This window comes from Ahaetulla prasina, chromosome 1, assembly GCF_028640845.1.
Source record: "Ahaetulla prasina isolate Xishuangbanna chromosome 1, ASM2864084v1, whole genome shotgun sequence".
NCBI lineage: Eukaryota > Metazoa > Chordata > Lepidosauria > Squamata > Colubridae > Ahaetulla > Ahaetulla prasina.
Genome location: NC_080539.1, coordinates 29,233,748 through 29,249,304, shown reverse-complemented (window position 1 = coordinate 29,249,304; position 15,557 = coordinate 29,233,748). Strand labels below are relative to the sequence as shown.

The window sequence follows — 15,557 nt, the reverse complement described above, 5'->3', positions numbered from 1 at the left end:
TTGAGCTGGTGAGCTGCATTGCTGTTGTTTTGCTTCGCACGACCACAAACGCGAAGCAAAACTATATATATATATATATATATATATATACATACACATACATACATACATACATACATACATACATACATACATACACACACATACACATACACATACATACATACATACATATATATATAGTCTGAGGTTTTCGTGGGTGTTTGTATGTAGGTCTTTGGTTATTCGTCGCCAAATGTCGCCAAGACACTTCCAATTTTACGCGGGAGAAAACCCGAATAACCAAAGACCTACAATATATATATATATATGTAGGTCTTTGATTATTCGGGTTTTCTCCCGCGTAAAATTTGAAGTATCTTGGCGACGTTGACAAAGTCTCATTCGTCATCTTCAGGCTTCAACCGTGCTTCTGGGAGCAATGTGTGATTGCAGCTGCAATCACACATTGCTCCCAGAAGCACGAAGCTGAAGCCTGAAGATGACGAATGAGACTTCGTCGAAACGTCGCCAAGACACTTCCAATTTTACGCGGGAGAAAACCCGAATAACCAAAGACCTACATACAAACACCCGCGAAAACCTCAGAAAACAAATATATATATAACCAAAGACCTACATATATATATATATATATATATATATATACACACACACACACACACACATATATACAAAGAAATAAAGGGATATTTGGGTATATCGATAGAACCCGCCCCCTCCACATGTACACCATATCAGACAGGACCAAGGAATAAGAACAAATGTCTGTATGCTCAAACTGCTAAAGCAAAGGCTGGAAATATTGGGGCCTTTCATTATATTAAAAAAAAGCAACTAAAATATGTATTCAATTCTGACACCTTCGGGAGTGAAAAAAATATCAACCGCATAACTATCTACAATTATCAAAATGCCACCAAAAAACATGGGGTTTTCCAATCCATAAATAGAAGGCTGAGACATAGATTGTACCATTTGGCTCATTTCCTGTTCGAAACAATGGTTTTCTTTAAAAATGAAGCTTCAGTCATGACAGGGACTCTTCTACCAGTTCCTTCTTCCCTTTGAAACTTTTGACACAACTCCCAAGGATGCACAAACCCTCCCCACTAGTGGTGAAAAAAATTGTTCAAGGGGAATTGGATAATCCTCTGCAAGAAGGATCAGAAGGATATTTTTTTTTGATAAAATTCAAATTGGGATGTTTGATGTTGAAAACCCCAATCTCTCGAATTAGTCTGCAAACCAGTGTCTAAATCTAGCAAGGTTTCTCATAGGCAAAATATTTTTGGCACTCAGAATGGGAGACTTATTCTCCCTCTTCTTTCTGACTAGTCCTGTTAGCCAGACCAAACTTTGCCTAGCACGCATTTCACACAAACAATGGAATGGGGGAGAGGGGAATCATTTCTAGTATGGCCCCTGTTGTATTCCTGTTTCCAGCATGCTGCAACACTAGGAATATGAAATGGGACCAATTCTTCATGAAAAGCCTTCATTTCAAACCATACCATTTGGAGCCATTTTCTTTCCTCTCAGATATATGGCAATGTGTTCCATCCAAACCACACTAAATATCCAAATCTAATCATTTTAGTTAACTGGAATCAACCTGCTCATACAGGAAGCATTCCTCCAGAAAAATCAGTCAAGGAAAGGTAGTTGGGTTCATGCTAGAGGTGAGCCACATATCTCTTGGCTCAAAGACCACTGTAGGTTTTTCACTGAATGTAGAGGTTTGTAAACCAAAAGTGAGCAGATCCTTCCTAGTGCTGTTTTTTTGGTGGAAGTGAAATATGTACCTTAAATATCTATGAAGTTGATGACATTCATTTTGTATCTTGTTTCTCTAAATTCTTCAACATGCAAAAAAGTGGAGAAACAAGAGTTTTCTCTGGCTACGTCCATTCTGAAGGCCACCAGGTTGATGATGTTATGTCACATATGGTTCCCGGGCTGCAATTTTGGCACTTTCTCTTTCTCTTCCACAATCCATCTGATTGGTCACTGGAATATTAGATGTCAGATGAGTTGAACTTCTTTTGATCTGCTTTAGCAGGTCATTTTTATCATAGTTTATTTTGTAATTGAAACCACATTATAGAAACAGCCAGGGCTACATGTGGTGGTAGTAGAACCAACCAGATGCTAATCAAAATTGGCTGATCTTGTGTTGCTCATCTCTCCACAGGTCAGGGCATACCTTATGGTGTGTACGACCACCTTGGAAGTGGGGGACAAACTGCATTTGGCTGAGTTTTGCTGTGCTATGTCTGACTATGCTGAGCTTAGTTTGTCTACAGACAGGGCTAATGCTGCATTTGGGCTCCCGTGACCCGGGAGTGCCTTCCAACTTTATAAGAACACTCTTCCAGGACATCCAAATTTCCTCAGAGAGAAACAAAACTCTGAAGCTCCCCTCAGCTGCTATATCTGTCAACCGAAACTTAGAAATTACAGCACAGACCCCGACAGAAGATTCCTTCTTCTCCAGAATCAAAAAGTTCTGGCAACGTCTTGAGAAGGTGCTTGCTGGATTTCAAAAACTCATGAAGGTTTCTCATTCCATCTTCCCAGCACAGCCCTTGCCATGGCCCGTATGGCAGAAAAAGCTTTCATCCCAAGTACTGAGCCCTCGTCTTCGACAAGTCTTCCAGAACTATCAATCAATGAACAAGTATCATGTGCCCTCAGGTGCTGGGCAGCGCCTAAGCAATCCATACCTAACTGGGATGGACCTCTTGTGCCAGCTCAAAAGCCGTGTGAATGTGTCCACTGTGTTGGGTGATGAAGGACCCTTTGCAGAACCAGTATGGAGGGGTATGCTGCCTCAGAGGAGTTTGGCAGAAGAACTTGGTCATCTGAAGACATGTGCAGTTGTGAGCTCAGCTGGCTCCATGTTGGGATCAGGATTGGGCAATGAGATTGGTGAGTGTTAAAATCAGATATTCCCATGGGGTGGTTGTCTACTTAATCTGTCCTATAGTGTTGTTAAATATATTATTATTAAACACATCCTATAATTCATTTTGCTGGCTTTGCTGGCTGGGGCATTCTGGGAGTTGAAGTCCATCAGGCTTAAAGTTGCCAAGGTTGGAGACCCCTGGAATAGAGAACCTGTTTCTAGGTCATTGTTATTTGGATGATCAAAGTCATTCTCATCTCTTTGGGATTATTTTTTCTGATCTGGGTGCTCCCAGCTCCAGTTAGATCCCTCTCCTCGATTCAATATCAAAACTATTATATATTTTTCAATACAGCACCTGTTGGTTCATTGTAATTAAAACTCTTCATCAATGTATTGAGATCTTTTAACTTAACCGGTTAAGGTGAATCTGTGATTGTCTTCTCATGAGCTATTGTAGAATAGGTAAAGATTTATATAGCTTTTGCACAATATGCTAACTTGGTTAAGATTATTGATTTTTTCTTTCATTAAGGGAACCTAGTGCTTAATAATGACTGTGAATATATTTATGCATAACGTAAGTCCTAAAACTAGCAGATAAAGGGAACCCAATCAAACAAATGCATAAAAACATTCTTGTTTATTTATCTATTGAGGAAAATCATCCAAAACTCCATATTTGCATGTGACAAAAGTATCTGAATCTTTACTTTCAGTGACTGATATGCCATTTTGGTTCAGAGGCACAAAACAGGCCCACATTATGATATTGCCACCACCATCAGTAGGAATCTGGGCAAAACTCTGAGATAGAAAATATTTCAAAATATATGGCTAGGTCCAGAACTAGCAAAGGGTGCCCAAACCAGGATCAATGCCTTTTGAAAGGGACATCATGCTACTCCAACTGGGAAAATAGAAACAGCATATGCACTGCCAGCCTAAAAGAAGTGGAAGAAACGTTTGAGAAATATACAGAATACTAGAGTTGAACATTTTAGTTTGGATCACTCTTTGATAAGTTTCCATTTGTTACTTCTTGTCTTGTCCTCCTATACTTGGAAAGTAGGTTGTCCCCCACTTCTTTGTGAGAGCCTCTCAAATATTGGAAGATTGCTATCATGTCACCCTTAGTCCTTCTCTTTGTTAGACTAGACATGCCCAGTTCCTGCAACTGTTCATCAAATATTTTAGCCTCTAGACTAGACCCTTAATCATCTTGGCTTTTCTTCTCTTCATTCTTCTAGACTAGTCTCAATATCTTTTTTTGTATCATGGTAACCAGAACTGGTTGCAATATTCCAAGTATGGTATACCAAGGCATTATATAGTAGTACCAAGACACATGATCTTGATATGCCTTTGTTGATGCAGCCAAGGACTGCATTGGATTTTTTGACAGCTGCAGCACATTGTTGGCTCATACTTAACTTGGGGTTGTCTACTAGGAGATCCCTCTCACAATTACTGCTGTTGAGCCAAGTACCATGTATTCTATACTTATGCATTTGTTTTTTCTTGCCTAAATCTAAAATCTTACATTTCTCACCACTGAATTTGTTAGATAGGGCCCAGTGTTCAAGTTTGTCAAGATCCTTCTGGATCTTGAGCCTATCTTCAAAAGTGTTGACTATCTCCCTAGCTTGGTGTCGTCTGCAAATTTGAAGAATTCTCCTTCTATCCTGTCACCTAAATCATTTACGAAGATCTTGAAGAGTAGTGGGCCTAAGACAAAACCTTGGAATACTGCAAATGCCACCTCTGGCTGGCCCCAGAGTGGGGTGGAAATGGAGATTTTGCAATATCCTTCCCCCAGGAGTGGGGAGGGAATGGGGATTTTTGTAGTAACCTTCCCCAAGAGTGGGGAGGGAATGGAGATTTTGCAGTATCCTTCCCCTGCCACACCCACCAAGCCATGGCCACAAAGCCACACCATGCCCACCAAGCCATGCCCACAGAACTGGTAATAAAAAAAAATTGAATTTCACCACTGCTATAGATGTAGTTCCTTTGAGGACTACACATTGAATGCAGTTTGTCAGCCAGTTATGAACCCACCTATTAGTGATGCTGTCTATTCCACATTTTCCTATCTTACCAATAAAGTAGGATGTGGACTACCTTGTCAGATGCCTTTCCATAGCATTTCACTAGTTCACTAATTTAGTCACTTTATCAAAAAAATGCAATAAGATTTCTTTGGTATGATCTGTTTTTGATAAACCCATGTTGGCTTCTTGTAATAGCTTTGCTTGCTTCTAGGTGTTTGCAGATCTGTTGCTTGATTATCTTTTGCAGAATCTTCCCCAGTATTGATGTCAGGCTGATTGCTTTGTAGTTTCCTGGAACTATTTCCCTCCCCCTCTTTTTTTGAAGATGGGAACCACCACAGCTCTTTTCCAGTCTTCTGATAGTTCCCCCGGGTGCTCCAGGATCTTTGAAAAATATGGTTTGATGGCTCCGAGATCACATCTGCCAGCATTTTCAGAATTCTGTGATGTAATCCATCTGGTCCTAGTGATTGGAACTCACCTAGGGTGGACAAGTGTTGTTTTACCATTTTCTTGTCTGTTATATTGTGGGGTGTGTAAACTTGCTGTGAAGGAAAAACCATGTTTGCAAACTGATCAGGAGGAATTAGAGCTTTCTGGGGGCTTGAAAGCCATCAAGGGCATTGGGTGGGTGGTGTGAATTCACAGCACAGGCAATTTTCTATGAATGGGCTGTGGGTGATGAAAGATTTGTAAGATTAGCCTGCTGTCTATTTGCAATTAACTAATCTTGCAAGAAGCTCCATCTAATCTCAAGGGGATAAAGTGAAAAAAAATGTGCTTTTTCTGCCACTGAGAAAAAAACAGTGAAAGGGGGGAAAAGGTTTAAACAAAGAAGTGTCTTGTGAATACCATGAGAGTTATAGAGTTACTTTAGAGGAGCTCTATCCAGTTAAGAGATGGCAGACCCTGGTTTTTCCTCAGAAAAATGTTGAAGAAAGTTTTAGAAAAGATTTTTTTTCCTGATACGGAATAATATAAGCAAATAAAAGATTCTATTAACAATCCTCAACATACAAACAACATCAAGTTTATACAAACTGGCACATTGTTAATACCGTGGAGCTCCTGAAGCTGTTCTGAATATTAATCATTGACTCTGGGCAGAATAAACAAATGAGAGCGATGGATGGGAGTGTCTTTATTTGGAGAGTTAAAATCTTAAAAGCATCCTCAGCCCATGGATTGGGAAGAATCCCAAATTCTGTGGTGTGTGAAGGAGGGAAGACAGCAGCTACAGCAAATGGTCATTCAGTCTGGTGAGACGCTTAAAAACTGTAGGTTAGATGGCACATTAGCAGTTTTGAGAAATTCTGCATAACAGGGCCAATTGTCGTCTTTACCTATCCAGAGACTCACAACACAAGACACAAATGCAGGTTTATTACTTTCCTTGTTCCTTTCCTATTCAAAAAGCTTTACTGCCTAACACACAGAAACCCTAAGCCAGGGATGTCAAACTCGATTTCATCAGGGTTGTGTTTGACCTTGGGGGGGGGGGGCGGGGGGGAGCGGGTCAATGTCACTTGTGTCGGGGCGCCTGCATGTGGCCCTCCCAAGCTCTGTTTTCACTGGCAGAGGGTTGCAGGAGGCAATTGCAGCCAAAAATGGAGCTCAGGAGCCTGTATTTGCTGGCAGAGGCACCGTGTGCGGGTCCTTTGCTGTTTCCAGGGTGGCCCTGGCCTGTGGGCCAGATCTAAGCCCCCCATGAGCCAGATCCTGAGTTTGACATCCTTCCCTAAGCAAACTATCCAATGCAATTTCTAGCTAGCTAAACTAGGTTTGAGTTCCAGTTCCACCATGCAAAATGTTTCAACTTATTTGATGGTTGTGAAAGTATTACAGTTCCCATCCATTTGTATAACTTCCAGTAAACTTCCTTGTATAACTGGCCAGTCTCACTGTACCATTTTTCTCATGTCTCCTTTTACATTTCCACTTGAGTACTATTCTTTCATCCCCATTCACTTGAAAATATCAATTCTCTCATTATGGGAACCACTTCGTGTTTAAGAACCACCTCTTGTAGATTTAGAAGTCGTAATGCTTGTATTTTTTTTACATGACACAAACATTAAAATCTTGGAAATATTTGTTCCATTCTATTCTCAAGAAACTATCACTGGATAATTCATTCTGCCCCTATGGCTTGCTTTGAGTGATTCTCAGATACTCCATCTTCCATATAGGTACTCATGCAGCATTATATATATTAACCATATAGATATAAATCACAATATATATTAACATAGTTCAACTCTAGTAACAACATAGTGACAATTGTGCCCACCTCCTGTTTTTCTGTATATCTTGGCTTGATAGACTAACAACCAGATTGTTAGTCAAATCTGAATTATAAATGGAATAATGAGCATAGTGAATTTACAAAGAGTTATTAAAACGAATTCTAATGCACCCCCGCATGCATAATACCAATGCATACACACAGGAGAGCCAATTTAGTCTAGTGGTTAACTTGATCGATTAAGATTGAGAAAATCCATGTTTTAATCCTGACCTTTGTACAAAAACCATCTGGGTGACCATGACCAAGTACTCTCTTTCAGCCCTAGGAAGAAGGCAATGGCAAGTCCCAGGGTCTGCAAAGGTTTTAATGTAGCCCTGGTTAGCAGGGACATTAAATAAAGGAGAAGTCAGCCAACACCAGCTGTGTGGCTGTTTTCGCAACCTCATCTTGCTCTAAGGAACAGAATGCTATTGTAAAATAAACCAGGAAGTGATGACTTAGGGACAGGAACTACCTGCTTTTACTTTCTCTTACCCTTATTGTCTCATTTTCTCAGATTCCCATAATGCTGTCCTTCGTTTCAATGGAGCCCCAACTACTGGGTATGAGCATGATGTGGGCACAAAAACAACACTCCGCCTTGTGAATTCCCAGGTGGGTAATAAACTTTGGAGGGCCAGATTGAGCTGTGGACATAAGAAAGAAAGCCTATGGGTAGTTAAAAGCTAAATGGGGAAAAGGTAGGGAAAAGCCAATGGTTTAATTTCATTTGTTTGCCATAAAACAGACAGTAGCCTCAATTGTTTCATCAGAGGTATTCTTAGGTAGTCAAAAAAATGAAGATGGGGTCAGGTACCAATGTGATTGAAGGTCTAGCCATTTTTATATGCACCATATTTTATATCTTATATTGTTAGTTCAATATATTTGGCTAATTGTCTTCAAATCTATCAATATATAGGAATGATATAAAATTAGATTCAGATAATTGCAGACCTATTATAGTCAATTACAGACAATTACAGACCCAGCTGTTATGACAGAAGTAGACAAATTGCACCGTACACCTTTAATTACAAGGTAAAACGTGCATAGCTTTGTCTTAAGAGAAAAAGTGAGGTGCCTAGGCTCCTAAGGTTAGAAGATCTCAGAACATCTTCTACTCCAGAAGACTCAGAGGTCTCCTACTTCAGCATGTGGACTGGAGAATTCTGGAAATTGAAGTCTATGTGAAGTCTATGTTTCTTAAAAGATGCTAAGTTTGAGTAACACTGTTCTAATCTATCTTGCTGCCCAGGGCAGGAATCCTTATGCTATCCCAGACAAATAACCTATTCAACCTTTGCTTGAAAACCTCCTGTGATGGTACATGTACAGCTACAGGAGGCAGCCTATTTGTGATCACGGTCAGGAAATTCCTCTTTGTCTTAAATTTGGATTTCCCACAGTGAAGCTTCTATCCTAAAGCTTTCTCAGAGAGTTATGGAAGAATAAATGACTTGTACCAATCCATCATCATCCGAATCCTTCAGTGAGACATCATTACTGAAGCAGAAATCCCTTCACCCAAAGGCCAACTGAGATGGCTCATTTAACAGATGCCCTGATTTCAAGGACAAGTTTGGGGCTTTGTCCAGCCTTTCTCTAATACAGGCCCAGATTCAGTTGCCTGTGCTGGATTTTTCCTTCTGGCATTGAGACCTATCAGTCTGTAGAGTTTCTCAGTCATCCAGGTCATGGTTGTCCCAAAGGTGCTTTTTTCAGGAGGCAACTGTACTTTCTTGTTTTTTTTCTTTTGAAGATGTTTCGCTTCTCATCCAAGAAGCTTCTTCAGTTCTGACAGGATGGTGGGGAATGGAAGGATTTATATTCCTTGCAGACAACTGGTCATCTGCATCCTTTTAGAAGATCATTGAAGCACTTGGAGGTTTATCTGTGTCCTCAGGGTCACCTGAATGGTGCTCCTGGTTCCCGTAGTCTGCAATTTTTCCGCTGGAAATCCATTCCTACTCCCACACCATTCAAAGGGTGTTCATCTCAAATTGTATAGCTAAAAGTCTGTAGAAATTACAAACTACAGGAACCAGGAGCACTACTCAGTGACCCTGAGGACACAGATAAACCTCCAACGACCCTCTAAAAGGATGCAAATAGATTTTTATTTTTTTTTATTGGCCAAGTGTGATTGGACACACAAGGAATTTGTCTTGGTGCATATGCTCTCAGTGTACATAAAAGAAAAGATACGTTCATCAAGGTACAACATTTACAACACAATTGATGATCAATATATCAATATAAATCATAAGGATTGCCAGCAACAAGTTATAGTCATACAGTCATAAGTGGAAAGAGATTGGTGATGGGAACTATGAGAAGATTAATAGTAGTGTAAATAGTCTGACAGTAAATAGTCTGACAGTGTTGAGGGAATTATTTGTTTAGCAGAGTGATGGCCTTCGGGAAAAAACTGTTCTTGTGTCTAGTTGTTCTGGTGTGCAGTGCTCTATAGCGTCGTTTTGAGGGTAGGAGTTGAAACAGTTTATGTCCAGGATGCGAGGGATCTGTAAATATTTTCACGGCCCTCTTCTTGATTCGTGCAGTATACAGGTCCTCAATGGAAGGCAGGTTGGTAGCAATTATTTTTTCTGCAGTTCTAATTATCCTCTGAAGTCTGTGTTTTTCTTGTTGGGTTGCAGAACCGAACCAGACAGTTATAGAGGTGCAAATGACAGACTCAATAATTCCTCTGTAGAATTGGATCAGCAGCTCCTTGGGCAGTTTGAGCTTACTGAGTTGGCGCAGAAAGAACATTCTTTGTTGTCCTTTTTTGATGATGTTTTTGATGTTAGCTGTCCATTTGAGATCTTGCGATATGATAGAACCCAGAAATTTGAAGGTTTCTACTGTTGATACTGTGTTGTCAAGTATTGTGAGAGGTGGAAGTATGGAAGGGTTTTTCCTAAAGTCTACCATCATTTCTACGGTTTTGAGTGTGTTCAGTTCCAGATTGTTTTGGTTGCACCACAAGCCTAGTCGTTCGACCTCTCGTCTATATGCGGATTTGTCATTGTCTCGAATGAGACCAATCACCATCATCAATGACCAGCTGTCTGTAAGGAATATAAATCCTTCCACTCCCCACTATCCTGTCAGAGCTGAAGAAGTTTTTTGGATGAGAAGCGAAACGTCTTCAAAAGAAAAAACAAGAGAGTCCAGTTGCCTCCTGAAAAAAGCACCTTTGGGATTGAGATCTATCATTCACTTACCTGCATTTGTTTTTTAGCTGATACAAGGAGAGCCCTGCGAGGCTTGTGTTTTGGGATCTGGTTGCTAGGTTACTGGGATTACTGTGGGGGTTATAAAACCTCCCGAAACCTGGGAGAGATTCTCCATCACTGTAAAGATTGCATTACCTGGAGTTAACCTACATGAACTGATACTTCAAACCCATCTCTGCTATTTTTCCCTTATGCATTCTTAACATAAACCTTGATCTGGCTATTGGAAAAGAATTAGAATATAATCCCAATAAATAATCTTTAATTAAGTAACAGATGCTAAAATTTCCATATCCACGGATATCCATGCGGTCAGAAAGGTCAGGATGGTGGCTATAATTACATGATCAAAACCCTGCCCATTTTTACATGCATTGCACACATACATGTGTTAAAAAGGGTCAGGGGTTTGATCATGCAACCATTGCCACCATTGTGTCCAAACCTCTTATAATTTAAGATATTTGTGAACGGTCATTGGTGATATTTATGTCTCACATATCAAGAGTGGACGTCTGAAACTCAACGTTCACTTTGCATTTAGAGTTGGCGATAAGTTACTAAAATTGTTTCTTGCTGGGAAGAAGGAAGAAGTTACTTTTTCTTCTTTCTTGTTCTTGTTTTTTTCTTTTGTCTTTCACATACTTTTTTTTAATTTTGCATATTTTGTATTGACTTTTATTCTTTCCATTGATAATTCCTAATACAAATTTTCTGGAAAAAATGAAACTCAACTCCATAATTGATTTATTACATAATGGCAAAGTTAACTTGCAGGGTTCATATGAATACCTTTAACTTCTATCATAATGGAGATAGTTTACATTTTATTGGTAATGTTTGCTGCTGATGCTAGTATAAGTAGTTGTCGACTTACAACAGTTCATTTAATGACCGTTCAAAGTCACAATGGCACTAAAAATAGTGACTTCTGACCGCTTTTCACAGTTATGACCTTTTATTCCATGATCATGTGATCAAAACTCAGATGCTTGGCAACCGGTTCATATTTATGACCATTGCTGTGTCCCAAAGTCATATGATCACTTTTTGTGACCTTCTGATAAACAAAGTCAATGGGGACGCCAGATTCACTTAAAAACCATGTTAATAACTTATCAGCTGCAGTGATTCACTTAACAACTATGGCAAGAAAGGTCATACAATGGGGCAAAACTCACTTAACAAATGTCTCACTTAACAACAGTGGATTCAGTTGTGGTCATCAGTTGAGGACTACCTATACTGTATTATGACATTCTTCACTAGCTGCCAGTCAGAGAAAGATCTCTGATCATTATTACTCTGAAAAAAAAATCCTCTCTGAAATTGTAGTGGTGGTTTTGTAAGATAAGCTGGATTGTTGGGAGATAGTTTTTCTCTCTTCCTGCCTGGCATTTTGCTGAATATGCCTGGAACCTAACCCTCAGTTCAAAGTCAAACATCAAAGCCAGAAAATGATCAGAGTAACAACCTTCAGGAGTATGTATTAATTATTAAGCTGCCTTTAAGGAATTCCAGAGAAGTTGAATGGCACTCTGTGTAATTGGGACCTAGCCAGATCACTGCCAGCAAATCTGCAAAGGGCAGCTTGAAGATGTCCGCATTTAGCATTCTCAACCAAAGGCATTAGGGCAAATTGCTTAAATGCAGCAGCACAAATATAAAAGGGTAGGGAAAAAAATGCATACCACAAAAGGAGTAGAATCTGACATTTGGGGCTCTCCCTCTATGCAAATATATAAGTGCTTCTGGGCAATTCTTGTAAAACGTAAGATATTCCTCTGATAGTTTCTGAGTTATTTCTAAATGAAGGGGAAATACTCTTATTCTGGTGAATTGGCCAGGCTCGCCATGAACATCACTAGGTTGTTTCCCTTGCAGCTGCATGGTTGGCTTGAATTTGTGGGTTAAAAAAAATGTTCTCATCCACATTTTTCTTCACAGCTGATGGCTTCTCCAGAGCAGCATTTTCTAGATGGACAACTCTATGCCCAGGGAACTCTGGTCGCGTGGGATCCAGCCCCTTACCCTGGGGACCTAGAAGAGGTGAGATTCTCTAGTTAAGATCACATTATATGCTAGTCTAGGCTGAAACGAGGCTGAGGTAACCTGTGGTTCGCATATGTTATCATAGCATCTTGTGTGAGCCAGGCCGACTTCTTAAGCCCGTGATGGCACACGAGCCTTCTCTGAGGGCACGCAAGCCATCGCCCACCTCAGCTCCACTGCGCTTGCATGCATACACACACACTTCCTGCCAGCCAGATGATTTTCAGGTCTGCCCTGCAAGCAGGAGACACATGGGGGGGACACCTATCTTTCTCCTCACTTTCTGCTGCCTGTGCCTTCCCAGATCTCTGGAGATTCCCCTCCCAGCGCTGTTCTGGGAGGTGAGGCTTCCCGCCCCCCAGCCATTTTGGAGGCTTCTCCCCCCACCCATTTTGGGAGGCAAAGGCTTCCCCCCCAGTGCTGCTTTGGGATGTGAGGTCAAAAGGGGGGAGTCACATGTGCGGGGAGGAGGGGTTGTGCGCACATGGGGGGTTGCATGTGCATGCGAGGGTTGGACGCATATGCAGGGGGGGCAGGGCATGTGGAAGTGGCATTGCATTATGGGTGTGGGCACATGTGTGTGTGTGATAGCGTGCGCATGCACGCTTTTGGCACCCGAGCAAAAAGGTTAGCAATCCCTGTCTCAAGCTATAATATACAGGTAGTCTTTGACTTACAACCAAAATTGAGGCCAAAATTTCTGTTGCTAAGTAAGAGTTGCTATGTGAATTTTGCCCCCTTTCACGACCTTTCTTGAGACTGTTGTTAAATGAATCACTGCAGCTGTTAGTAACATGGTTGTTAAGTGAATATGGCTGTTGTGGTCCTCCGGTGGCCTGTGGAGCTGGCAGCAGAGTCTGACAGTGAGGAGGTCGGGGAGGAACATGGGCCAGTCCTGGAGTCTGGGGAAGGCTCGGACAAGGGCTCTGTGTCAAAGGCAGAGAGGAGGCCAGGGCCATCTGGGAGTTATGTGTAGCCTCTGGAGCCTCCAGAGTCAGACATCACGGAGGCAGAGGAACAGGGAGAGCCTGTTCCCAATGCGCGGGTGCACAGAGCTGCCAGAAGGCAAGAATAGTTAAGACAAAAGGGACAAGTCGGGAATAGGGCTTGGAGATGATTGGCTCCTCCCATAAGACATAAAGGAGGAGCAGAAGCACGTGAGCCTTTGCAGGAAACAACTTTGTTCGTTCTGGTCAGTTTAAATTCTGAAGCTCTGTTTTGACTCTGTGCTCTGTGTGGCCTTGCAAAGCTAATTGCTAATTAGGTCTTTGGCAGCCTGTCAAGGGAGGTAAAGGTAGGTGCTTATCAGCCTTACCCCGAAGTCTGCTGTTGGACTCTTTAAAAACTATTTGTGACTCATTACAGGCTGTGAATGAACATAATTCACAGCCGTTGAAATAAAAAGAGGGTTTGGGGAACTAATTGTGTGCTTTTTACGGTCTCAGGAAGCATAGGTCATAACATTGGCTTCCCTATTGACTTTGCTTGTCAGAATGCCGCAAAAGGTGATCACATGACCCCAGGGCACTGCAACCGTCATAAATACATGTCAGTTGCCAAGCATCCAAATTTTGATCACGTGACTATGGGGATGCTGCAATGGTTTTAAGTGTGAAAAACTGTCATAAGTCACTTTTTTCAATGCCTTTGTAATTTTGAAGTGTCACTAAATGAACTGTTGTAAGTTGAGGGCTACCTGCAATTTGCTGGGGCAACAAGGCAACAATTGCCTGTGTTGTATGAACATAGTCTCTTTAATATCAGTACCCTGGGACAGAAGAGGATCTGTGCACACATACATACATAACACTAACATATGGCTCATGAGCCACATATGTTTAGCTCCCAGAGCACTCAAGAGAGACTGATATTCAGCAGCTACTGCAATGAATTTTTACTTTTTTTCTTCAAAACATAATACTTAAAACAGATTGCTATCCTAAAAACAATAAACCCAAGGATGAAAAAAATCAGGCCCAAAGTCTAACAAGAATTTCAAAACTTTGTGCTCTAAAATGTTCCTATTCTTTAAGGGATTAGAGAGATTCAGCAAGTTATAGAAGGAAAATGAATGAAGTATGGTGTTCTTTGATCCTCTAAGAATTTTTTTCCCATTAGAGGTATATACTGTGTTTCCCTGAAAATAAGACCTAACCGGAAAATAAGCCCTAGGATGATTTTTTAGGATGCTCATAATATAAGCCCTACTCCCAAAATAAACTCCAGTTAATATCATCAGCCAGACTGACACATTTAGTACCACTTTCCCTGAAGATTAGACCTAATTGAAAAATAAGCCCTAATGTATCTTTTGGAGCAAAAATTAATATAAGCCTCGGCCTTGTGTTTGGGGAAACATGACTAAAAACAGTCTTTTGCAGCTTTTTACTTTTCAGTTGTAAGCTATCCAGAATCACTTAGTTAAACAACCTATAAATAGAATGAACAAACTGTATGATGATTGAAAATGGACCTAGATATAAGTACTATTATCTTTTTTGTTTTGTTTACATTTATATCCCGCCCTTCTCCGAAGACTCAGGGCGGCTTACAGTGTATAAGGCAATAGTCTCATTCTATTTGTATATTTTTACAAAGTCAACTTATTGCCCCCCCAACAATCTGGGTCCTCATTTTACCTACCTTATAAAGGATGGAAGGCTGAGTCAACCTTGGGCCGGGCTTGAACCTGCAGTAATTGCAGGCTCTGTGTTCTAATAACAGGCTTCTTAATGGCCTGAGCTATCCCGGCCTATCTTTCTGTTGGATTGGCATGAAACCCAACTTGGCCAGAGTTTTAATTGACATACATTTAGGGCAAGACTTGTATTTACTGTGTAAATGTGTTTGGGTGAATATAGAATAGAATAGAATTTTATTGGCCAAGTGTGATTGGACACACAAGGAATTTGTCTTGGTGCATATGCTCTCAGTGTACATAAAAGAAAAGAAAAGATACGTTCATCAAGGTACAACATTTACAACACAATTGATGGTCAATATATCAATATAAA

General features: G+C 40.7%; 1 protein-coding gene across 1 annotated transcript in view; it reads left to right on the top strand.

Moving 5' to 3' along the window:
• Positions 1 to 2,315: 2,315 nt before the first annotated feature.
• LOC131188772 (beta-galactoside alpha-2,6-sialyltransferase 1-like) overlaps positions 2,316 to 15,557 on the top strand; it is a 30,796-nt gene continuing 17,554 nt past the window's right edge. The window contains exons 1-3 of the mRNA XM_058164294.1: positions 2,316 to 2,931; positions 7,767 to 7,864; positions 12,439 to 12,540. Coding sequence (XP_058020277.1) covers positions 2,316 to 2,931; positions 7,767 to 7,864; positions 12,439 to 12,540 — 816 coding nt within the window. The remainder of the gene's footprint in view (positions 2,932 to 7,766; positions 7,865 to 12,438; positions 12,541 to 15,557) is intronic.